At 42.7% G+C, this 24,949-nt stretch overlaps 1 protein-coding gene across 6 annotated transcripts in view; it reads right to left on the reverse strand.

Annotated features, from left to right (window-relative positions):
* Window positions 1–6,005: 6,005 nt before the first annotated feature.
* OFD1 (OFD1 centriole and centriolar satellite protein) overlaps window positions 6,006–24,949 on the reverse strand; it is a 35,616-nt gene continuing 16,672 nt past the window's right edge. For 5 of the 6 annotated variants that reach the window (XM_019630668.1, XM_019630667.1, XM_019630666.1 and 2 more), the window contains 14 exons: window positions 24,028–24,147; window positions 22,270–22,343; window positions 18,050–18,141; window positions 16,830–17,019; window positions 15,749–15,879; window positions 15,095–15,206; window positions 12,840–13,415; window positions 12,214–12,337; window positions 10,927–11,027; window positions 9,804–9,911; window positions 7,860–8,011; window positions 6,986–7,138; window positions 6,429–6,493; window positions 6,006–6,141 (listed from right to left, as the gene is read on the reverse strand). In XM_019630668.1, the coding sequence (XP_019486213.1) occupies window positions 6,099–6,141; window positions 6,429–6,493; window positions 6,986–7,138; window positions 7,860–8,011; window positions 9,804–9,911; window positions 10,927–11,027; window positions 12,214–12,337; window positions 12,840–13,415; window positions 15,095–15,206; window positions 15,749–15,879; window positions 16,830–17,019; window positions 18,050–18,141; window positions 22,270–22,343; window positions 24,028–24,147 (2,041 nt within the window). In that variant the 3' untranslated portion in view covers window positions 6,006–6,098. The remainder of the gene's footprint in view (window positions 6,142–6,428; window positions 6,494–6,985; window positions 7,139–7,859; window positions 8,012–9,803; window positions 9,912–10,926; window positions 11,028–12,213; window positions 12,338–12,839; window positions 13,416–15,094; window positions 15,207–15,748; window positions 15,880–16,829; window positions 17,020–18,049; window positions 18,142–22,269; window positions 22,344–24,027; window positions 24,148–24,949) is intronic. The other variant, XM_019630669.1, reaches the window with a different exon arrangement.

The following is a 24,949-nucleotide window of genomic DNA, read 5'->3' on the forward strand; positions in this document are numbered from 1 at the left end:
TGAAACAATGTTTCAGAGATGAAAAAGAAAAGTCACAATTTAGAGGAATCTACTCAAAAACCAACAAGCAAACTACTTTAAGTCCATTAAAAGATGAGGACCAAAGATTCCACACTAAAAATTTTGAAAAAAAAAATCCTTTTAGGGCTTTTTAATGCTATGATAGCCATAATATTATAAGATTTAAAAGTGGCAAGCCACTTTGTCACTAGTACCTTTTCCTAAGTGACGGCATCTTTCTCTAGCTGGTGCAAGGCTAATTTTTTCTTGGGATTTTGTGAAAAATTACAGATTTTACTTAAAGTAACTGTTTCAAAATGAACATTAGGATGAACAAAACTACCGAAAGTTTGGAGGAAACAAAAATACAAATGGAGGTTAAGTCAGGTTTGGCAAAGAACAAACCTTTTTCTAAACTGCTCCCCAACCTAAACCAGCTTCCTCGCTGGTTTGCTATTTAAACGTTATTGTACCTACCCGAGGGAGATTGCAACACTCCGGCGGTCTTGTGGAGGCAGGAGCTGGGGAGGGTCTTGCATCTCACAATCTGTATTCATAAGCATTGTAGGTGATGGGCCATCTGAAATGCTACATAAGAAACGACTTCCTTTTCTTTAAATGGACTCTGCCCTGACATGGAGTACTAAAAATAATTAGAATTTAAGTTGACCGCAAAAAAGAGCTATCAAACCCCTGGAGAACAAAGTATACAATGAGTTATTTCGACAAGGGCTTTGAAAAACAAGGTGAAGGAAACCCCCGAGTAATATTAGAAAGTATCATCTGAGGGTTGTGGTCAAGATGGTCACACAGGCGGCTCCTGAACTCCCTTTTCCCATCGACACACTGAACGTACCACTACACATGGAACGGTTTTTTCCTGAAAGAAATCCCAAAACTAGCTGAGCTACACTTCCACGTGGGGCGAACCAAAAAATACATCGAAACAGGGCAGGCTGACGTCATACCATAAACCCCACCCCCCAACACAACACCGTCATACAATCAGGAGGGGACTCCCAACTCCAAGGTTCTTCCTGAAGAGCAAAGGCTTTGGACCCCATCTTTTAAGACTCCCACCTGAGGGAGGGGCCCGCAAACACCTTGCTCTTCAGGCCCACAGGGCTTGTGTCCGTGAGACCCACACAACTGTAACAAACAGTTCTTACCCGGCTGCAGCAGACTCACCGGCTCCAGTTCTTTCCCTGCAAAGGGTCCATTTGCATACATTAATAGCTGCGGCCTGAAAGTCAGGCTTCTGATTCAGCACACATCCAGGGGCTGACTGCCATCTGCTCCAGAGATGAGGGAAGCCAATGGAGACCTCCTCCACCTGCTCCAAAGCACCAGCATCTCCCAGAAAGGGGCTTATACACACATCTGTAAGCCAGAGGGGCTTACATTCACAAGTCCCACAGGACTAGCTAAACAAAGCCGTTCTTAACAGGCGCAGGAAAACTCCCACTAAGCCAAGTGCAGAGGGCTCAGGCCAAAACGCCTGTCTCCCCATTTATCCCAGGAAGGGGCCTAACTACACGAGTCTACCCTTCTGTGTGGGTGATGCACTCCAAGGCCCTCAGGGGATGCCTGAAACCGTACATAGTACTGAACTCTATATATACTGTTTTTTTCTATACATACATACCTATGATAAAGTTTATAAATTAGGCACAGTAAGAGATTACCAACAATAATAATAAAGTAGAACAATTGTAACAATATACTGAAATAAAAGTTATATAAATGGCTTCAGGGCCATTAACTAGTAAAATAAGTTATATTTAACTAGTAAAATAAAATACCGAATACAAGTACTGATACCATCACAGTCGATCTGATAACTGAGACGGTTGCTAAGTGACTAACCAGCAGGTCGTGGATACACTGGACAAAGGCATGGTCCTCCTCTGTGTGGGGTGGAGGGAGATTTTATCACGCTACTCGGAACAACGTGCAATTTAAAACTAATGAATTTTCGATTTCTGGAATTTCCCATTCCATATTTTCAGGCCATGGTTGACGATGGGTGATCTCAGAGGCATTGGATAAAGGGGACTACTGTACTTCCTTTCCCAGTTGTCTGAGAGTCCAGCTTCCAATCAAACTGCATCTGGGTGCTGACTGTGAATCTCCCCATTGAGTCACTAGCCAGTCTTGACACATCTTCAATTAGGGGGGCACCAAGAACAAAGAAGGAAGCTTGGACAATCACAAAGGTCTGACAGGCAACCGAGAGCTTGGGCTGGGCTGACTGGGAAGGCTCATCTACATGAGACCACTCTGTTAAGACTGTGAAAGGTGCGTGTTTTATCTAATGTCCAGACACCAACACAGAGAGTCAAGGAAAACAAACAATGGACTATGTTCCAAATAAGATAAAACTCCAGAAATTAATGGAAATACGAGTGACTTATCTGAGAGTTCAAAATAACAGTCACACAGATGCTCACCGAGTTCAGAACAATGCACGGAAATAGTGAGGCTTTCAACAAAGAGACAATATTAAAAAGTATAAAACAAATCACAGAGCTGAAGAATAACTGAACTGAAAAATTCTATTGAGGGAGTTCAACAAAAGACTAGATCAAGAGGAAGAAAGAATAAGCAAAGTCCAGTGGAATTCATCCAATCAGAGACGAAAAAGAAAAAAAGAATAAAAAAGAGTGAAGATGACTTAAGGGACTTATAGGACACCAATTGGTTCACTTGATGGTGTCCCGTAATTCACGAATGTTACCTTCATGTGTGTATGTGTATGTGTGTGTGTGTGTGTGTGTGTGTGTGTGTTCTCTTGTGTTCCCTAAGTCCCTTAAGTTATCTTCACTCTTTTTCTTTTTCTTTTCTTTTCATGTAATTGTAGAGGTCCATGAAGGAGAAGAAAGGGGCACAAAGTTTACTCAAAGAAATAATGGCTGAAAACTTCCCTAAGATGGCTTCCTGGACATCCAGGTCCAGGGAGCCCAGAGAGGTCCAAAAAAGATGAATCCCAAGTACGGTGTTGGCATAAAAACACAGATCAAGAGAACAAAATGGAGAGCCCATAAATAAACCCATGCATATATGGCCAATTAATTTATGACAAAGGAGCCAAGAATACACAATAGGAAAAAGGACAGTCTCTTCAATAAATTGTGCTGGGAAAATTGGATAGGCACATGTAAAATATTAAATGGACCCTGAGCCTACACCATACACAAAAATCAACTCCAAATGGATTAAAAACTTGATAAGGCCTGAAACAGTAAAATTCGTGTAAGAAAATATAGGCAGTAATCTCTTTGACACTGGTCTTCGCAATGTTTTGGATTTGACACCAAAAGCAAACACAAACAAGTGGGACTACATCAAACTTTTTAAAAAGCTTCTGCACAGCAAAGAAAACCATCAACAAAATAAAAAAGCAACCTATGGAATGGGAGAAAATATTTGCAAACCACATTATCTGATAAAGGGTTAATAGCCAAAATATATAAAAAGAACTCATACAGCTCAATAGCAAAAAAACCAAGCAATCCAATAAAGAATGGGCAGGAGAACTGAACAGACATTTTTCTAAGATAACATACAAATGGCTAACAGGTACATGAAAAGGTGCTCAACATCACTAATCAGGGAAATGCAAATCAAAACCACAATGAGATATCACACCTGTCAGAATGTTTATCATCAAAAAGACGACAAGTGTTGGCTGAGGATGTGGAGAAAAGGAACCCATCTGCACAGTTGGTGAAAATGTAAATAGGTGCAGCCACTATGGAAAACAGTAAGGAGGTTCCTCAAAAAATTAAAACGAGAACTACCATATGATCCAGAAATCCCACTTCTGGGTATTTATACAAAGGAAATTAAATCGGGATTTCAGAGAGGTATCTTCATCCCCATGTTTATTGTTTATTGCAGCATTAGTCACAATAGCCAAGATATTGAAGCAACCCAAGTGTCTATCAAAGAATGGCTACAGATGTTATACACGTCCCCCCCCACACACACACACACACTGGAATACAATTCAGCCATGAGAAAAAATGACATCCTGCCATTTGCAACACAGCTGGACCGTGAGGGCATTATGCTAGGTGAGCCAAGTCAGACAGAGAAAGACAAATACTGGATGATCTCCTATGTGGCATCTTACAAGAACTCACAGAAACAGACTAAAATGGGAGTTACCAGAGGCTGGGGAGTGGGGGAAAGAGGAGGTGTTGGTCAAAGAGAACCAATTTCCGGAGATGAATGTCTGGGAGATCTAATATGTGGCATAGTGGTTCTAGTTATGATACTGTATTGTACACTTGAAAGTTGCTAAATCTTAAATGTTCTCACCACAAATGTGGGATGTGATGCAGGTGTGCAGGTGTTAGCTACGGTGGTAATTATTTTGCGCTATGTATCAAATCAACACCTTAAACTCACACAATGTTATATGTCAATTATATCTCAATAAAGCTGGAAGAATAGTTATCTGAGGTGCTGTCGAAAGGGAAGATGCCAGATTGCCAGATTCTTGGCAACAGGACTCAATGTTTGATATGCTAAGTGTGACAATGACGAATGCCTGGAAAACACATTTGTTTCAATTACTTTCAAAGGTATACTTCAATGAAGAGTTCCTTGGAAGCCTAAGAATAAACACTAAAAGCCGTCCCACTTTGTTATAGAATGCAATCCAGACAAGCTTTCACTGGCAAAAGCAATTAGCCCAGTTTGTAAAGGAAAATGATGTGCTCTAGGATTTTATTGGACAGACCAGAGGAATCCTTCCTGTGCTAGGAGCTGGGTGACTATTGGTTAGCACTGAAAGTCTCCCATCCCAGGAGACCCCAGTCCAGGCAATCGCACAGTTGTTCACCCTGAGAGCAGTTGTGTGTGCGCTTTTTGGTGACTATGCTGGCAGTGTCGTTAAAGAACTTTCCCAAGACGCTGGACTGAGGGCTGCAGGAGTACCAAGATGGAGACAGGGGAGCGAGAGCAAACGGGTCTCCTCTTACCTTTGTGGAAGTTATGCTGGTGCTGCATCTGAGTGCAGTTACCCTGATAGAGTTGCTGTGTAGTTTCTAAGTCATTCTGGAGAGGGGCATCTAATGGGTGACCCATTCCAAGTCCCGAGATGTCTTCACCGGAGCAGCTCCGGAATAGCCCAGGTTAGAGGCAGGATTAGTCTCGACACCTGGGTATGCACCCTGGCTCCGAAACATGACAGTCACGAGACCTTGGTCATGTCACTAACCTCTCTGTGCCCCGAGTTTCCTCATCTGTAAAATGTGAATAGTCATAGTACTGATGCTTCCTATGGCTGGTATGAGCAGTAAGTGAATTAATACAGGTACAGGTTCAAAATTGGACCTGGCATAAAGTAAGTGCTCATTAAATGTTGCCTTCTCTTCTTACCACCATCTAAGGCAGCGGTTCTCAACCTGTGGGTAACGACCACTTTGGGGGCCAAACGACCCTTTCACAGGGGTCGCCAGGTACTCGTATGTGGGCATATCTGTATGTGGGCCTGGAGACGGATAGAGGAGCGGTGTCTCGGTTCCTAAGACCATCGAAAATATGTGTTTTCCGATGGTCTTAGGCGACCCCTGTGAAAGGTTGAAAACCGCTGATCTAAGGGTTTGTGTTCATTCTCAAAAAAAAAATGTCAAAAGAAATGACCAATGGTGATACTGTACTACTTCTAGAGCCTGCAATGGAAAAACCTAGGTCTTTATTTTCAGGGACAAAGCAGAAGAAAGAGTTGGGGAAGATGGCCTCCTATTTTAAGGTGGTAGCCCACCTCTGGAGAGGAAGGAACGCAGATGAAACTTACAAAATGCAGGCCTGGAATCTGACCAATACATTTTCAATGAAATATAACCTAACATAAAAATGGAAAAAAATATAGTAGCTCATTCTAGTGTAATGAAAGGCCTAAGAATGAGTAGATCTAAAGAGGTATCACTGGACTAAATTGTTTTTGGTTTATACATGAGAGTACCAAATAAAATTATGAAAAAGATCACACTGGATTACACATACAATTTTTATTGAGAATTTTCTCTTATTACAGACAACTCACGGGCCTTTAGTTATATGAGTAAGAAACAGCGCGGCACACATGGTTACCAAAAGTCATCTGATTCTTCAGGAGAAAAGCCTATGAAACTAAATCAAAGAAAGACAAAAATTTTAAAGCTGTGTTAAATTCTTGTCAAGTTTATTTGGAGACCTTTATAATATTCTCATTCCTTCCCCTTGGAGTTTCTGCCCTCACTTACAATTTGAATCAGTAGCAATTTCACAACTTAAAAATTGCAATAGATTTTTTTCAAGTCATGAATTTTGATTGACTCAATTTCTTACAGGCCAACTCCAATATCTGAAGGCTTCCCTTGGCCAACAAAACCAGCTACCATAATGGTTTGCCAAGAACAGCGTTGGGGAGACCATACCTTTTGTCTTTGTCACTAGATGGCAGCGTGTCCACTTGTGAACCTTCTCTGACATTCGTTGGGCTCTGATACAAAGACAGGAGAAAGAATAATTTTGAAATACATATGTAATTTAAGAGCCCAAAAAAGAGGTGACTTTTAAACATGGAATTCAGCAAGCACATCAAAGTATCCGGTAGGCATTCGCAACACCCACAGTACTTCAGACTTATACAGAATATTAATGTCTCGGACAGTACCAATGCATTCATTATTCATTGATAGGGCTTTCATTTTTCTTGTTCTAAAAATAATAAGAGACATCTCAACCTTTACAAACTTTGACAAGTCAAAATCTGTTCAATCTTTTACCCAAGCAAAAGTGATAAAATTTTGTCAAGAGAATAATATACTTAAAAGACTCGAGCCTCCATTTGAACTTTGGATTTTGTCCGCTTTTACATTTTTGTCCCCAATGGAGAAAGCAGACTCCTGCCCCAAGGTTTTCTAATAAACCACAGATAATAAACCCTTGCGGCCCCCCACCCACGGGCAGCCAGTCCAAAGCATCACCACACCTTATCTGCCGCCTCCTGGTCCTGGTCCTCCTGGATGATTTTCATGTATTTCTCTAAAGGATTTCCAGCACAAACAGATTTGTCTTTCGTTTCTTGACTACTTATTTCTAATTGCTTTTCCATTTCAATCTTCAATGACTCTTCAATAATCCGCTGTCAAATATATGGGAACCAAAAGAGGATATACACAAATATACTTTAAAAACATGCATCATAATTCTGATCTTTTAAGTAAAACCTGCATGCCAGCAAACTATTTTTCTTTTTCACTGATGCCATTGCTACCATCTAAGGGGGACAAACATGTCATGTCAATGAAGGAACGGACTGATTTGCCTAAAGTGTCCTGTGCTTTAGACCAAATTAACCAGCAGTTCAAGGAACGTCCATATGGAAGGCTAATTTATGTAAGACTCAGGGGGCGTGCGAAGTGGCAGGGGTGAGTAATGCATCTGTAGGGGACCCGAATCAGGACACAGAAGGCCAAAGAGAATCGGGAAGGAGGTCAGGGGAGCCCGCAGAAGGCCCCGTGGCCTGGCGGTCGCCTCCCCTGGGTTCCGCGGGTCCTGGCCAGCTGACCTGTAAAGCCCCCTTACAAAGCACAGTCCACCTCCGTTACAGGCAGGTTCAGGGCCAGCTGAGAAGGCGTCCACGGGCTGGCAAAAGCTCCCCTTTGCTATGAACTCTAAGGTGCGTGTGCGCAGCCCTTCATGGTGCTCTGAGGCAGAACAGAGGCTCGAGATGCCTGCGGCCGGCTTTTGAAAAGGCTCCGGGACACACTGAGGACCCGCGGCCCTGAGAGCAGGGTACTTTCTGAAGGTACGCCCTGGAGAAACTAGTACGGAGAACTCAGCTGTACTTATTATATTGTTACCGTTTCTTGATCCAGTTTTTCCAGCTCTCTTCGTTCCCTTCCTAAAGCTTCTTGTTCACTCTGCCTTCTGTCTTCTTTCTGCCTTGGCTCTTTCACTTGCTGCTCCCATATGCTTTCGTCTTCTCTCTGTTCAGGTTGTTTCTGATCTACACCTAAAGGATAAGAAAATAAAGACCGAGTAGCTTCCCGGAGCAGTTTTTCAAACAGGTGAGGGACCAGTTTATAGGGGCCCCTGCCGAGACTCAGGGACACTGCTTGATTCTCAGGGGACTCGTGGCCTGCTGGTCCAGCTTCCTGGTCTTCCAGCCCCACTCCTAGCACCGCACCCTTTACGTTACTGAGATGAGGACAAGTCACCCTTGCCAGGAGCGGCCTCCAGTGCCCTCCCCTCCACATCACATTTTCTCATCCTCTTCACCCTTCTCAAGGCAAGCCCTGCATTTCTGTCTGGACTTAACCACTAGCCCCTCTTTATCGACACAGCAGTTTGATAACTCTTCCCAAATCCCACAAAGGGCCTGAGCCTCTCCTGCCCAGAACAGTCCAAAACCAGCACGCACAGCCCCGCAGCCATCTCATCGTCGTTCCCCACTTCCTCCAGGCTCATCCCTTCCTGGGGTTGTAGCTATTGCCTGTGTCCCCGTCATTCCCATATCATTCTCTAGTCTGACCTCTCCCCCAGCCTCACATCCATGTTTCCGACAGGTTCCTTGCTATCCATGCATGGAAATCCCACAGCACCAGCTTCACACCTGAAGTTATTATTCCTGTCCCTTTAATCATGCTCTTTCTATGCCATGTTCACTCAGCCACCAGGGTTAACAGAGTTGTTAAAGTTAGTTACAAAGAATTTGCAAATTTGACTAAGCCTTCTTATTTAACTATTTAAAACATACTTTCAGATTTGGCAATGAAGGTTACAAAAGACAGGAAGAGAAATATTGGGTTGTCGGAAAAGTCAGGACACATTTTTGCAACGAAAACCATAAAATACGTCATGACTTTTCCGATAACCCAAAAATGGTAAAAGATTACAATCACGTTAAAGATGTATAACGGGTATTAGCCATTCTTTCAATGTGTCACTATGATTTCCTAAGATGGTAAGGCTCTCACAGAATGGTTTTTGCAGTAGTGTCTTAAGCAAAAAAGCTCACTGCTTTGTCAGACTTTGGACAAGAAAAAAATTTAAAAGCAATTCGCCCAGGAAGACCAAATGAGAATCCTTTCCTTCAGTTTTCTCCTCAGCACTGTCTTTACAAGTTCAAATTGAGTTACTTCAGAAGTGTCAGTAACAATGATAACACCCCAACCCCAAGACTTTGAATAATTTATGCTTACAAAGTCCTTCAACAATACATGAAATTGGGCTGGCCGAGTGGCTCAGCTGGCCGAGTGGCTCAGTTGGTTAAGAGTTGGCTTAAGAGCGAGAGCTCTGAGCAACAGGGTCGCCGGTTCAGATCCCACATGGGCCAGTGACACTGCGCCTGAGTTCAGCTGTCACTAAGCTGCCAACAAGTGGCAGGACGGCTCAGCTGATATAACAACAAGATTACCTGTTCGATGGTGGCTACACCCACCTGCAACTAAAGACTGAACTCAGCACCTTGAGCTGAGCTGCCGCCTGGATGGCTCAGTGGATAGGGCGTGTACTCTTAACAACAAGACTGCTGGTTCGACTCCCACATGGGATGGTGGCTACGCCCACCTGCAACTAAGATTGTAACAGCACCTTGAGCTTAGAGGCCACGAACTGCCGACGGGAAGCCAGGTGGCAACTGGCACCCTCCACAACTAAGATTGAAGAACAACAACTTGGCTGTTCCCCTCCCCCAATTCCCCAAAAAAAACCTTAAAAAAAATACGTGAAATAATTTACAGGGCACAGACTGGCGTTCAGTATGCAGTTACGCTACCTGTTAGTTAAAACAAAGAGAAACTTACTTGGGTAGTGACAGGAGACAGCTCTGGCAGGAGCTGCGTCCAAATGGGGCATGTCGCCAGCAGTACGGAGGCCATCCGCTTCAGACTGCTTTGGCATGTCCCCTGCAACTACACAAGGCGCAAACAGTGTCTCAGGAGTCTTTCAGAACAACAGCGAGGGAAGGGAGTGCAGGTAGTGTGGGGTAACTCATCGCGGAGCACTCAAGTTTGGGCCAAAGCAACCAGCCAGCCCGTCCTTACAGAATTCTAAGTAAGACATTTTCAGTGTAACTGCCTGATGATGTATTGGCTTCTCAAAGTGTTCTTACACTTTAAAGAATTAGATTTGTTTGTAAAATTAGATTTGTAACTCAACAGGAAGTGATGGAGAAGAATTCACCTGGCTTACTGATAATCATTTAAATTCTATTTACATATCAATGAGTTAACAAAGCTGTTAAAGTTACAAAGAATTTGCAAATCTGACTAAGCCTTCTCATTTAACTGTTCAAAATACTTTCAGACTTGCTGATGAGGCATACAAGACTAAACGATAGGTTATATACAAACATAAAGACTTCCCCAGCTGGGAAGAACCTCAGAGATGGTGGAAAATACACCCCAGTTTTATACTTAAACAGGAGGCTCCCAGGTGGAACGATCTAAGACAGGGCCAGAGCTGGGACACCAGTGGCTGGACAACGAAGCTAATATACTTTCACCTCCACTCTTTCACTAAGAAGGGGTTTTCTAAATCTGAAGCAGTGGACAGAATCCGTATAATGTAAAGAAAAATAACTCAGCATCTTCACATTCCATAAAAAAAGAGCAAAAACAAATTAAAAAATCATGTATGTTAAATCAGGGGCAACCTCGAGCTTGATAAATTAAGTTACGGGTGCACTTGTGGGCTTAGCTCCAACTTCGAAATTATTGGTTATCCTGAATTTTTTTACAAATGGAACTCAAATGTAACTGAAAATCTTTGTGATACAAATACGAGGCAATATATCTATATTTATGGCTTTATCACAAAATGCAAATGTCCTAATTTGTAACTGGTTTGTAGAGCAATGGATATGTTTTACCAAAACTAAGCTTTCTACATTTGCAACTTATCAAAAGTACTTATATTTGAACTTACATTCAAAAGATGATTCAAATTCCTCATTATCCTTAAAAGGTAGCTTGTCTGGATCTGAAGATTCAGTTTTGTCTTGAAGTTCACTTTGTCTTTCATAAAGGCTGGATTGGAAGAATAAAATCCGTGAATGTGAAGCTTTAGTAATGTTAAAACCCAAGAGCACAGGATGATGAAAAGCCTTTAGTGACCAGAGAAAATGTTTTAGAAAATTATTTGTTCCCACGAGAGCAGAGCGACCTGCACCACACGTTAGCTCAGGCCGCCCTCATAATCGCCTCATGCTGTGAGGTGGTGCTACCTTGTTGCACTTGCAATGGTGTTCCCAACAGTTTACTTTGTCCAGAACCACAAAACATTTTGAAGAAAACCAATTCTCCACACCATCCACCCAGAGCCTGTTGAAGATGCGATACCACAAGCCCCATGTGCATGCAAGTGCCCCAACTCAGCACGTGGTCTCGTCTTTCCTCTTGGCTTTACCACGAGAGAGTGATATTAAAAAAAAAGGGCACATGCTTGAGGACCATGAGGGGCACACGTAGCAGCTTTCAACTCTGTACAGTCGACCTGAATTGATAATGCAGATGCCCAGGCTGGAGCCCAGAACTAAGGATCAGAATCTCCCGCAGTGGGACCAGGCACAGGCAGGAGTCCCTAGGAGACTCAAATCCCAGCCCAGGCAACCCACTGCCCAGCTGCTAAACACATCTACTCCATCCTGCTTTAGCAGCCGTCCCCTAGGACCCCCACCACTTTCGAAATTATTTCAATAGACAAATTAGAATTTTGTTTATACTTAATCTGTTTAAGGAGGACGCAGCCCACAGTGGCCTATGCGGAGATCGAACCGGCAACCCTGATGCTATCAGCAGGATGCTCCAACCAACTGAGCTAACCAGTCACCCCCAAAATACCTTTTAAATGACTTTTTAGTGATGTGTGAAACTGTTTCAAGTTTTAAAATAAACTGAACTTATGTGCTTTTGCAGATTTTTGTACATTCGGTTTTTTTTCTTTTTAAACTGAGTTTATTCATGGAACTATGAAGCTGTTTATTGATACCACAGCACATATTCTATATGTCAAGTTTAGCAAACAAATAGAAATGACCTACTTGCCTAAAGGAATTTTTTCCAGGTAACTCAGATGATTCTCAAAGCTCACACATCATCTACTAATCTGATCACAAAGTCTATATTGCCACATGGTGCTAAAAACCAAACAAGTGAAGGCCGAGCCCCGTGCCACTAACCAGACTCGGCTGAGGCCTCCGGAACGCATCCTTACCTGGCCTTGTGCTCCAAAGACCTGGGGAGCGAGTGGACAGAAGGGCTGTGCCTAGACTCGGCGGGTGAAAGCTGGGGCGTTCTGTCAGGACAAGGACTAGGGGCAACAGCGGACCGGCCCAGGCCTAAGAAGCACAAGAAACCAGGGCAAGGATATTACAAGTTACACAGAGAAAAAAGCAACGCAGTTTCCAGGGTTCTATTCCTTTGAAAACAAACTCCATTATCCTTGCAAACAGCGGGGTATGATGCATAAATGATCCACAGAATTAACGATTCAAGCACCTACATGAAACTGCAGTGATAACAATAAAATGTAGAAAACTAATCAGCGATAGAGGAAAGCCACTGTCAACACTCTGAGCACCTCTGGGTGCCAAGCCCAGTGCTGGAACTTCTACTCTATCCCACTGCCTCCCACACCGACCCTGTGCCCTGGGCTTGACACCGCTGTCAGCAAGCAGCAGAAGTACAGAGGACACGCGTGCCTGGGCTAGGGCTTGCGCAGGCCCAGCTACGCATGCGCTTTCCGCTCCTTCCTGCTGTCGACGGCAGTACTACCCAGACAAGAGGGCTACTGAGGATCCAAGTCCAGAGCATCCTACAACCCTTTTTGCAGAAGCTCACCTTCCAGATGCATTTTGCCATCAAGGCTTCGTTTAGCTTTGGCAAGGGGAATGGAAGAGAGGCGTCTGCCAGTGCCTCTGCAGGGCCGTGAGGCCGCGCTGCCCGTCAGCGTTTCTGTTGTGTCGCCCACCAGAGGATGCTGGGACATGGCACCATCCTCTGCAAAAATACGCCTTTCGGAGGTACTTGAACTAATGCTCTTGAGAGTTCCAGGCAAGTGCAGGGCTGATCGGCTCTTGGCTGCCACTGGGCGCTTAGCGGCAGGGTACTGACTCACTCTTCGATGGTAATCTTGGAAAGCTTTCTCCAGGCGCTCGGCCTCTTGCTCCAGCTCCTTCATTCTTGCCTTGGTGCTGGCTACAAACTCAAGGTCTGAATCGGGGGAGCCGCCGTCCATGCTCGCCTCTGGATAACGTGCGACCACAGGGGTAACTGTGCCTGCCATCAGCATTTCCTGTTCCAGAGGATTTTTCAAGAAATTCCCGCTTCTGTCACCATCGGAGGGCACCCCGAAACCGCTGACAGAACGATGCATCAGCGACTGCTTTGGCTTGCGGTACACTTCATTCTCTAGGGCTGCAGGTGACAGAGGTAGCGTGAGAGACGAGGGGGAGATAAAAGGAGAACAGAACTGAGATATACCTGAGTACTATTTGTTTTGAAAAAGGAAACAAGGTACTAATAAGGACAAACTTGCACATTAAACAGTTTCTGAAGCCAGGGTGATGCTAATACTTATTAACATTCATTGAGAGCGTCAGTTCACAGGCCTTCTTTCTTAACCATGACACTATTTCACAATTCACTATGCACAATCTTGAAATCTAAAAAGCTCTGAGAACTGAAAATGTATTCATAATAATTTGGCCGCGAAGCCTAACCAGGCCAGAACTCATCTGGTCGATACACTTGACCTGAATTGATGCAAACAAACCCACAATAATTTTTATTCTTCTACCTAGCATGGTTAGTCATACATTTGACTGCGAATTAATCTGCATGTTTCCCTACAGGATGCTGCCCAGAACTCCCAGGGCTGTGGCAAAATTGAGTTCAGGGTCCAGGTTTCAGATAAGGGGAGGAGGACCTGTAGTCACACCAAGGCTGAGGGCCCACAGCTATCACTGCTCCCGTATTACAGATGGGGAACCGGGGCTGGTCACAGTTAGCAAAGCGTCTAGACACTGGGATTTCCTAACACAAAAGCAGGCCATGCAAAGCCAGTCCGTGTGGCGGCCGCTGTCCTGCAATGTCTCCAGGACGCATGCTTGTAGTGGGCAATGCATGCGTTCAAAACGGTTCCATCCTCATTAAACTATTTTTCGTGATACAAGAGCGCTATGATTTTAGCTGTGGGCAGTTTGGCAAACAGAACTGTTGCGAGGAAATGAGGAACAGGAAAGAGAAGAAATGAGTAAAGAGATAAAAATAAACCAGTGCAGGAGAAGGGAACAAGGACTGAGGAGGAGAGGGTGCAAATGGGAACTGAGGAAGGCTCAGAACCAGGGTGTGTGAGAAATCAGATCGACTGGTAAAACACAGAAATGTCCTCTGGGCTTGAAAGCAGCGAAAGAAGGCATCTAAGCTTCAGTACACCTTCTCATGAAGTAGGAAGCAGACATCACGCATCCACAGTGAACACATGCGATAAAAGGACAGCAGGATCATTCCGAGTGCGGGACCCACCCCATTCCATCTTCATTCACCATGGCCCGCAGGTACCCATCCCCAGGACTGATAAGGAAACTGTGGTCCAAGGAAGTTCAACATGCCCAAGGGCAAACAACTAACTTCAAAATTCGGGTGCGAAAGCAAAATCAGGTTTCTGACTCCAGTGGCAACGCTCTTTTGCTGGGCCTCCCTGCTTGTCCCATATTCGCATTTACTCATGTGTCAAGGAGTGTGTCTAACCACCGAAGAGCCGAGTGGTCTTATTATCAGGGTAACAAATATAAAAGAAAAGCCCAGGTCCAGGGTGAACGTGGGGACTTCTGCGTCACTGCCACGCCTTTCCTATTTGGGATTTAAGGCTCTCCCAAGACATGGGACACCTGTGAAGGCAAGTCGCTTTAGCTGATAACCCAAGTGGCATTCCGGAAATGGACAGGGAGTTTTACTTCTAAGATGACACATACTTCTATGGCTTTTCCCCTACTGTGCGAGCTACTGAACATTCAATGAGTAGCTATCATTATATTTCCACCACCATCGAAAGCTTTACACACACCCGTTTATAGGTTACCAAGGTCTCTAACCTGTCTGAGTTTGTTTCAGTTGCAATTTTAAATCGGCCACCTGCACAGTTAGCCTCTTCACAGAGCCATCGTACTCTAATATCTGGGCCTTCAGCTGTGCAGAATGCTCAATCTGCAAAGATGTGGAGAAGGAAAAGAAGTCAACGTAAAAGAAATCGCACCGCACTTCCAAAGGAGCAATTCTCTTTTTGGGCTTATTCTCTTTTTCTGTTTTGCCAATTCTGAGCAGCTTTACACCTGTAATCCACGGGTTCCTAGAAAAGGACAACAGAACACGCAAACCCGTTTCCCACCTCCTTCCTTCACTATCTCAAAGAACAACCACTCCAAGACATGAGGGGGACATCAGAAAGAGTGTCAAGATTTCTAAGCCCAGGGCGAGAATGAGGAGACATTTAAAACAGTGGGCACCATCAGGACTTGGATAATTTTGTGTGTAGGTGTGTTTGCTTTCCTCAGCATTTTATTACTATTATGCATATAAAGTCACATAATCGCTTGAGAATTTTCTCAGATGAGAAAGATACCCTCAGCACATTGGGGGAGTAATTTTTTATGTTAAAATCAATGACGTACGCTGGTGTGACATATGCCAAGTTTACCCGTCTACAAGTGCCTGGCACAACAGCGGGCCGAGCAAGGAGCAGTACTCACTTCCTTTTGCAGCTGTTTGTGCAGAGCTTGCTTGTGGGCTTCAAACTCCTTATGCTCCAATGCGATAGCATTTTCTGCTTTCTTTAATTCTTTCTGAAAAATTACCAGCTCAGGAGATGGCTGAGCCATTCCTAAGGGGGCAGAAAAGCCTGGTCAGTACCAACCTGAAGTTCTCCCATTTCACTTAACAAAAGCAGCTGAAGAGATGTTAAACTGTTCTCCCTTTTCTTTGTACGCATGTGATTATGTTACATGAATTGTATTAAGTAGACTAGGAGCAATTCTGATTCACAAATTTCAGAACAAAAGAACAGGAGGCATGTAAATGCAAACTTGACTACTCTACATAGTCCGGCTCCAGGTAAAAGCTTTCCGATCCTCCACTTAACTTGAAAGCCCGCCTCTCCCCTCTGCCATGCACAGAAGGCACAGAAGGAGCCTTCCATCAAAGCCTGTTGATAGCTGCCCGAGGTCCAGTCCGTGCATCTGTCAGTGGTACCGGGGTCCAGGCAGAGAGCAGATGGAGTTGCCCCACTGGGGTCAGCAGGGACCCCCTAATAAAGGGCACTTCATGTAGGGTAGGCACAAAGGATGGTGCCGTTCCCTGGGCTAGTCAAGAGGCCACGCTCTTCCCGCTCCTTGGGCCTCGATGGCCGGGGAGGGAGGAATTCTCAGAACTGGCGAGGCCATGCCCCAAGCACTGGGATCTTGCCTGGCTGAGAGGCGCAGGGCCAGCCAGAGCCACTGTACACAGAGGTGGCAGGGGTGGGTACCATCAACCTCACTCTCATCCCACCGTCCCAGAACCTGAGGGTGTCCCCACTGGCCAAACTCAACCAGCAGAGCCCAAGGGGAGTCTGGTACTATCCAGAGGGGCAGATTTGTACAGTTTAAAAATATTTCTTCTTAGTGACACTAATAATTATTCAATAGCAAGCAAAAGGAAAGTACCTTCAGGCCGAGAATCTTAATTTTATAAAAATTTCCCTATTGAAGCCTCCCTTACAGGTACAAAGCACAGTTTCAAAACACTAAGTGAATATGAATTACAAAAACATACAAATCAAGGAAAAAGACGTACGGTTTAGGAGATTCAAGTTTTCATTTCTACTCTCTTCCAGTTGTTGTTTAAGTAATTTAATTTGCGCCTGAAGCTCCAGTTTCCCTTCTTTCAGCAGTGGATAGTCACTCATTTCTTTCATCTTTTCATTCAGCAGGTGGTTTTGCTTTGTTATCACCAGAGACTGGGCTTTGACAGACTCTAGCTCAATCTACAAAATTGACAAAGTAAAACTTATCTTGGAACAATGACTTAGCAGTACTGCTTAAGCGAGAGCTGGCAGGCTGGTGAAGCTGGGTGGCACGATGTAATTATGGCCACTTGACAGAAGTCTGGTTTTCCGCAACGACAAGACCCTAACTGCAACAGTGAAAGGCATCTTTTGCCCTAGAATTGGGGCAGGGGGAGTTCATCCAACTTGACTTATGTAGAACCCTGTCCTACAAACTAAGTGCTTCTCATTATCACCCCATCTTCCAGATGCAACAAAGGCCCCAACCGCAATCACACATTGTGGCGATAATTTATTCGTAAATATGAAAAGGTCACATATCACAGACATGCTGTAGGGTGCTTTCCTTAGTATAATGTTTGTATACAAAACCCTACAAAGTTCTCAAATAATCATTACAGTTCCAAAAATAAATTTTATATACAGAGTATATGTTAAGTACCTAAAGTCCCAGCTCTGTCCTTCAGATTGCAAACACGTGTGAACAGAAATAAAGCAACAGTGGCATGTGAAAAACGCATCTCATTCTGTTTTCATGTGTAAGATCCCAATGTGAGGATAGGAATTGTACCTGCTGCTGATGGGAAGGGCGAAGAGGCTGAGGTAGAAAGTAATGTGTGCTGGCCAGCTGCTATATGCTCGGCACATAAATCAGCTCACAAAAGTCCCTCAACAAGCACTGCACGTGGGCAATATCCCAAAGTTTATGGCTACGGTATCAGAGGTCAGAGAGCTTGCCCGAAGGCACACATGCAGTAAGGGAGCAACAGGACTCAAGCAGATCTCCAGGCCTCAAAGGATGTACTCTTTCCACATTCCTCCAGGAGACTAAGATTAAAATGAAGAACTACTGCATTAACTGAAGTTCAGCCATCACCTTCTCTGTCACATAATGAACAGTCCAAACACACCAAGGGTATAACTTAAGATAAACTATGTATGGCTAAAACTAAAATTTCATATATTGTCTAACATCGATTTAAAAAAAAATAATTGGCTTAACAATTACCTCAAGTTCTTTCACACGATTTACATAATGATTGAGTTTTTCCTTTTTTGAATTAACAGCTGTGAGTTCCTCTTGCAAATGTATAGCTTTTTCTGTAAAAAAGAGCCAACCAATTAAACATCATGTTTTCCTAGTGAATACAAAAGTAATTTAATAATTTATGGCCAGCACGTCAGACCTACTGACCATTATTTCATAATCTAAAATCACAGAAAATCAGCAAGCAAGAAATGAGCCCTGTTACCCAACAGGTGACAGGAAGTTAGATACAATGGTCATATATGTGGTGAATTTCCTCCTGCTAAACAGAGTCACACCATCTATCTGCTCAGAGCCCTCATGCCAACAGATCTAAATTTCCTTAAAGACAAAGGTTTGTGTGTTACAATTCTGTAGTCACAATTTTGTCATTTTCTCTTCATCTAACACAAGTCTATGTAGATACATCATCAAAAAATAATTTGCTGAATACATGATGGTCCTAATTCCTAAAGAAGTGTCACTCTCCTCCAGATAGCCACAAAGGAGCAGACACGCACTGAGTAACCTCACAGGTCAACATCAAGTACCCAGCCCTAGTTTACTTTCAAGAATTCCTTTGAACTTTCCACCAAAGTTCAACTTCTTGTCATCAGCAAGTACCTAGAAACACTGAAATGTATTGTAAAATACCTAGAGACTGAAATGTTATCCAATATTCCTAGTCCTGGGCTAATGGATACAACAGTTTAGGAGGTTATGTGTCAAGTGAAAATATAATGAAGCATAAAAATATATTAGAAGTAAAAAAAAAATAAGGAAATGCGTCACAGGGGACAGAGAAGTTAAAATAAAATTTTCTATTAGCAAAAATGAAGAGTCTCATGATTAACATTTACCAGACAGCAGTAAGCTGCTGCCACATTCTTGACAATCACCGATTTATTTATCAAAATATATTCAAATATATAAAAATATACAAAATATACAAAAATAAACTCAAAGTAGATTAAAGACTTAAATGTAAGACATGAAATCATAAACTCCTAGAAGAAAACATAGGCAGTAAACTCTCTGACATTGCTTTCAGCAATATTTTTTTGGATATTGTCTCCCCAGAGAAAAATCAACAAAAGAACAAATAAACAAATGGGACAACATCAAACTAAAAAGCTTTTGAACAGAAAAGGAAACCAACAAAACAAAAAGACATCCTGGGCCAGCCGAGTGGCGCGATGGTTAAGAGCTGGCTTGGGATGCCAGAGGGCCCCGGTTCAGATCCCACATATGAGGGCCAGTGACACTGCCCTCTACAGCTAAGATGCTGACCAACAGCTCAACCTGGAGCTGGGCTGCCGTGAGTCACCAGTGACAGCACAGGCTGCAGCCCCTGTGGCAGTGGGTTGCCATGGGCTACCGTGTGTAGCCAGCAGCCAGCGTGAGCGGCCATCCAGAAGCCGGCGACTGATCTGCCTCACCCGGGGAAGAGCACAATGATGGTGCCAACGTGGGCCAGTGAAGCAACGTCCTCCACAACTAGACTGAAGAACAAAACGACAGCAACTTGTCTGTTCCCCTTCCCCCAATTCCCCAGCACTGTTCCCATCCCCCAATTCCCCAATAAAAATCTTAAAAAAACAAAAACAAAAAGACATCCTTCTGAATTGGAAAAGCTATTTGCAAATCATACATCTGACAAGGGGCTAATATGCAAAATACATTAGGAACTCTTACAACTTAACACCAAAAAAACAAACAATCCATTAAAAAAATGGCAGAGGACCTGAATAGACATTTCTCCAAAGAGGACATACAGATGGCCAACAGATATATGAAAAGATGCTCAATGTCACTAATCATTAGAGAAATGCAAATTAAAACCAACCTCATACCTGTCAGAATGGCCATCATCAATAAATCAACAAACAACAACTGCTGGCAAGGATGTTGAGAAAAGGAAACACTGGTGCACTGTTGGTGGACTGCAAATTGGTGCAGCCACAATGGAAATCAGTATGGAGATTTCTCATAAAATTAAAAATAGACCTGCCATATGATTGAGCAATTCCACTTCTGGATATTTATCCAAAAAAACCAAAGACACTAATTTGGAAAGATATATGCACCCCTATGTTCATTGCAGCATTACTAGTAATATGGAAGCATTATATTACTAGTACTATGCAGCATTACAAGATATATTGGGTTGTCGGAAAAGGCATGACGCATGTTTGCAACAAACTGTGCTAGTTCATTTTTGGAAGTACTAGAGTCATTCGCATCTATGCTATTGCTATGTCATTTGACAGCTGACAGCTCTAGCTTCATTCTAAAAATAAAATTGAGCGATTTAGTTGACTTTTGGAGATTTAGCAAATTGAAGATGGAAGACCAAACTCTGCATTTTTGCCATATTTTACTGTTTTACTTCTATAAAAGGAAGAATGCGCGCGCGTCAAGCTTGTGAAAAGTTGCATAAAGTTTATGGTGACAATGCTCTACAAGAACGTCAGTGCCAACGATGGTTCACGAAATTCCATACTGGTGATTTTGATCTCAACGACGCTCCTCGGTCAGGGAGGCCCACCAAGGTTGATGATCACAAAATAAAGGCATCGATCGAGTCAAACCCACGATACACAAGAGATTGCAGAAACATTGAACATCCATCATTCAAGCATTCACGACCACCTGAAGAAGTTGGGATATATAAGCAAGCTCGATATTTGGGTTCTGCATGAACTCAAAGAAGTTCATTTGACAGCGCGTATAAACATCTACAATATGCTCATTAAACGTGAGGAAAACGATCCTTTTTTGAAGTGACTGATAACTGGTGATCAGAAGTGGATTGTTTACAACAATGTGGTGTGCAAACAGTCTTGGTCCGACGTGCTGATTCGCCTCAAACGACATCGAAAGCAGACATTCATCAGAGGAAGGTTATGCTCTCAGTGTGGTGGGATTTTAAAGGTGTTGTGTTTTTCGAGCTCCTACCAAGGAACCAAACAATCAATTCGAATGTGTCCTGTAGGCAATTGGACAGTTTGAACGAATCCATCATCCAGAAACGTCCAGAGCTTGTTAATTGTAAAGGAGTTGTGTTCCATCACGACAATGCGAGACCACACAGAAGTTTGATCACCCGTCAAAAATTATTGGAGCTTCGATGGGATGTGTTGCCACACCCACCATACTCGCCTGACCTTGCGCCATCAGACTTCCACTTGTTTCGCTCTCTTCAAAACTCCTTGCGTGGTATAACGGTCAATTCAGATGAGGCTGTAAATCAGCACCTTGTTCAGTTTTTCGCAAATAAAGAAAGGTCTTTCTATGAATGAGGAATTATGAAGCTCACTGAAAGATGGCAAAAGGTTAGCGAACAAAACGGGCAATATATCATTGATTGATCTTTGTTCTTTATATAAATAAATGTCCTTTGAAAAACAGACAAAATACGTCATGACTTTTCCGACGATAGAAGCAACCTAGATGGCTACTAATAGATGAATGGGTAAAGTAGGTGTGGTACAAATACACAATGGAATGTTATTCAGCAATAAAAAGGAATGAAACCTTGTCATTTACAACAACATAGATGGACCTAGAGGGTGTTATGCTAAGTGAAATAAGTCAGACAGAGAAATACAAATACTGTATGATTTCACTTATATGTGCAATCTAAAAAAACAAAACCAATGAATAAACAAAATAGAAACAGGCCCACAGATATAGAGAACAAGCCGATGACTATCAAAGGGGAGGAGGTAGGAGGATGGGAAAAAAAACCTGAATACCCTACTTCCTCTCAGGTTAAGGGTCATTTTTGACATAGTATTTTTCTCATAAAAAAATAATAATAAAATTGGATAAAATCCTGCCGATAAATCAGTGGCCTTTGTGACTGTACAAAAGGTTAAACATGAAGGTTTCCAAAAACACAGTGAAAGACAATGAATATTTTTTTAATTTTGTAAAATTAAAGGACAAAAAATGGGTAATTTTGCAGTAAAAGTGAAGTATAAGGTATATGTTGGCAGCTCAGTGGCAGCTTAGCTCGGGCCGGGAATCGAACCAGCAACCCTGTTGCTCAGAGCTCGCACTCTTGAGCAAGTTCTTAAACAACTGAGCCACTCGGCCGGCCCAAGGTGTATGTATTTTAAGAATATAGAACAGACTCAGCTTAGGAAGCTAAGAACCTACATCAGAACTGAAAAACAGTCTCCCCCCTTAAGAATCACCTTTATTCTTCCTTTCTTCTTCCATCAGTCTGTTAGTTCTAGCGATGTAGCTGTTCTTTAGTTCCAGTTGATACCTGAGAATCAGAATGACTAAAAATGAACTTCTTTTTACTTTCTTGGACGGATTCCTATCAACGCATAAGGGTACTGAACATGGTAACACATAAACGTCAAGGCCAGAGATCCAAATTCTGAACATAAAAGGTCCAGTGAAAGCCTGCTGCAATCTTGTAAATGAGGTCCCCAAACTTGTGAGGTTATTGAGCAATTATTCCTCAGATGGTCTGGACTGATATCAAGAAGTAAGTTAAGTTAAATTCATACTCCATACGAGGTGTCATAAAAAAATACGGAGAATGTTTAAATAAAAAAAATGTATTACAGTAAAAGACACATTGCCATTAACCCCCCTCAAAATACTCCCCCTTGCTTCAAACACACTTATCCCATTGTTCTTGCCACTTTCGTACAACTGAGTCTAACTCCCCAAAGATAAGAAGTCAGTCATTTCCAAACCACTTGCCTACCTCCCCACCCCTACAGTGCTGGGAGCCAACTGCCAAAACCTTTATATCTGAATTAGCAATACCAAAAGGCACATTTCCACGCAGTTTTACTTATCTCCACCAACTGTTACTAGCTGACTTTTTGGTTCGGAGATGGCAGAAAGGAAAGAAAAGCACTGCTGTGGTGAATATCCTCCAAACTCCAACACCTGCCAAAGTCACAGCTGCTACCCAGCCAGACAAATAACACCAAACAGTTCATGCTCTCTCTCCATGGGTATGTAAAGTACCCATGCACATATATTCATTTCTCTCTAAAAATTTACCAACTAGATACTTCCGTGTCTGTTACTGTGTTCGAGGAGCTGACATAAAATATGTACAGATCACAACCTCATTTCAAAACTGATACATGGAGAGGTGCTATATTTCTTTTTATTAGAATTCTTTTCAAGAATAACCTCAAGAAACCTTTGCAAATACTATGTAGTGAAGTTACCAATGACAAATTATGGGCAAGGCAATAAAGAGGCCAATGATTAAGAAGTACCCAGAGCAACTGAGTTGAGTCATCTGTTCGCCATTCATTTACTCAGTAAATATTAACTGAACACTTACTATGTGCCAGATGCTACACTGAGCACCGGAGAGAGAAGTTACCATACGGGCTTAATGTCTTTGCACTAAGACATTAGTCAGTGTCACGCAACAGAACTCAGGCTACAGGAAAGCCATAGTAACCATAGCTGTCTATATTTTCCTCTTCCTGTATCATTTTTGCTTCATGTAGTTAATTTCAGTTTGTTTCTTTGGATTCTGTCTCTGTAGAATCTTGAACTACAAGGCACAGGTTTACTGACAAATACTATGACTACAGGCAGAATAATTTATAAATTGTCAGATATCCCCATCTCAGTGGCATTATGAGAGGGGTAGAGAAAAAGAGAACTGAAAGTGATTATAATTCCAATTTCATAGCTTATCAGCAGTGCAAGCTGAACAAGTCACAAGGTGCCCTAAAAACTAAAGCAAAGCACAGGCCCTCAATTCAAGCAGAGGATGCTATTCTCTGTACTGTATCCTTTTAAAACTATCTTAACTCCAATACTCATAGGAAAGGCTTAACTGTCAATGAAAATGTGTTTTTTTAAACACCAACTTTTGCCATAAAATGTTATGTTATACTTTAGTGTTGCCATGTTTCCATCAACTTAATTCAAACATTACTTCTTTAAAAACACTCAACAATTACTTTAGAATTTCATTCTTGAGCTTCTGGTCATAGGTCTCCTCAATCTTCTTTATATCCAGCTCCCGTGCCCTAAGAGCATCAGCCACACTTTTATTTTTTTCTTCTTGTAGCCTCTGGGCCCTGAAATTAGCGAAAACATATAAAACAAGTAAGAAAACTAAAATATCTGAAGTGAAGACTTTAGGGAAAAAAAACATGTGTTTTTAGCTCCATAGACTAAAACTGTTATGTGACTGTCACCACTGGGAAGTACATGGAAAGGGCCAGACGTCTTCCGTCTAATTTATGAACTGACCTAGTTATGATGGGTCTGAAGTAGCAGATGGAGCTAGACGGTGGCACGAGGCTGGAGGGAGTGTGAAAGTGTCAAGACCAAAGTGGTTTCTCACAGATGATTCACACTTAAAAAGTGGTCACAGGTGACAAGTGGCCATAATCAATTCAGGAGTAAAAGAATAATATTATTAGTTGCAAAGCTACAAATCAAACTTAAGTTAGTCCACTTAAGTGCTTGTTTCTTCTATAATATTGTTTCTAACCGTGAGATTTAATTCATTGGCCCATAGGTATTAAAGGTAGAAGATTTGGTTTTGGCATTTAATAATCTCGCGATTGAAAACTGAGAAGAGTGCCAAAAGAGAGAGCAAAACATAGATGGATCAGTGAGAATTTCCAAACACTGAAGAATGCAATGGTCTTCATAGTGAGACCTGAAATCCACCACACAATCAATCCAGAGCCAGGGCACCAGGATCACAGGTAATCAGATCAAGCCATGAGCAGTGCTGGGGAACACTGACTACTCCAAGCAAAGGATAAAAGCTCTATGTGTTCACTCCCTATGAAGCAAAAGAGCAGTAAACCATACTGAGTTTAATGGATAAAGAGGAGGTGGTACATACATACAACAGAGTATTACTCA

This window comes from Hipposideros armiger, unplaced genomic scaffold (genome assembly GCF_001890085.2).
Source record: "Hipposideros armiger isolate ML-2016 unplaced genomic scaffold, ASM189008v1 scaffold_927, whole genome shotgun sequence".
NCBI lineage: Eukaryota > Metazoa > Chordata > Mammalia > Chiroptera > Hipposideridae > Hipposideros > Hipposideros armiger.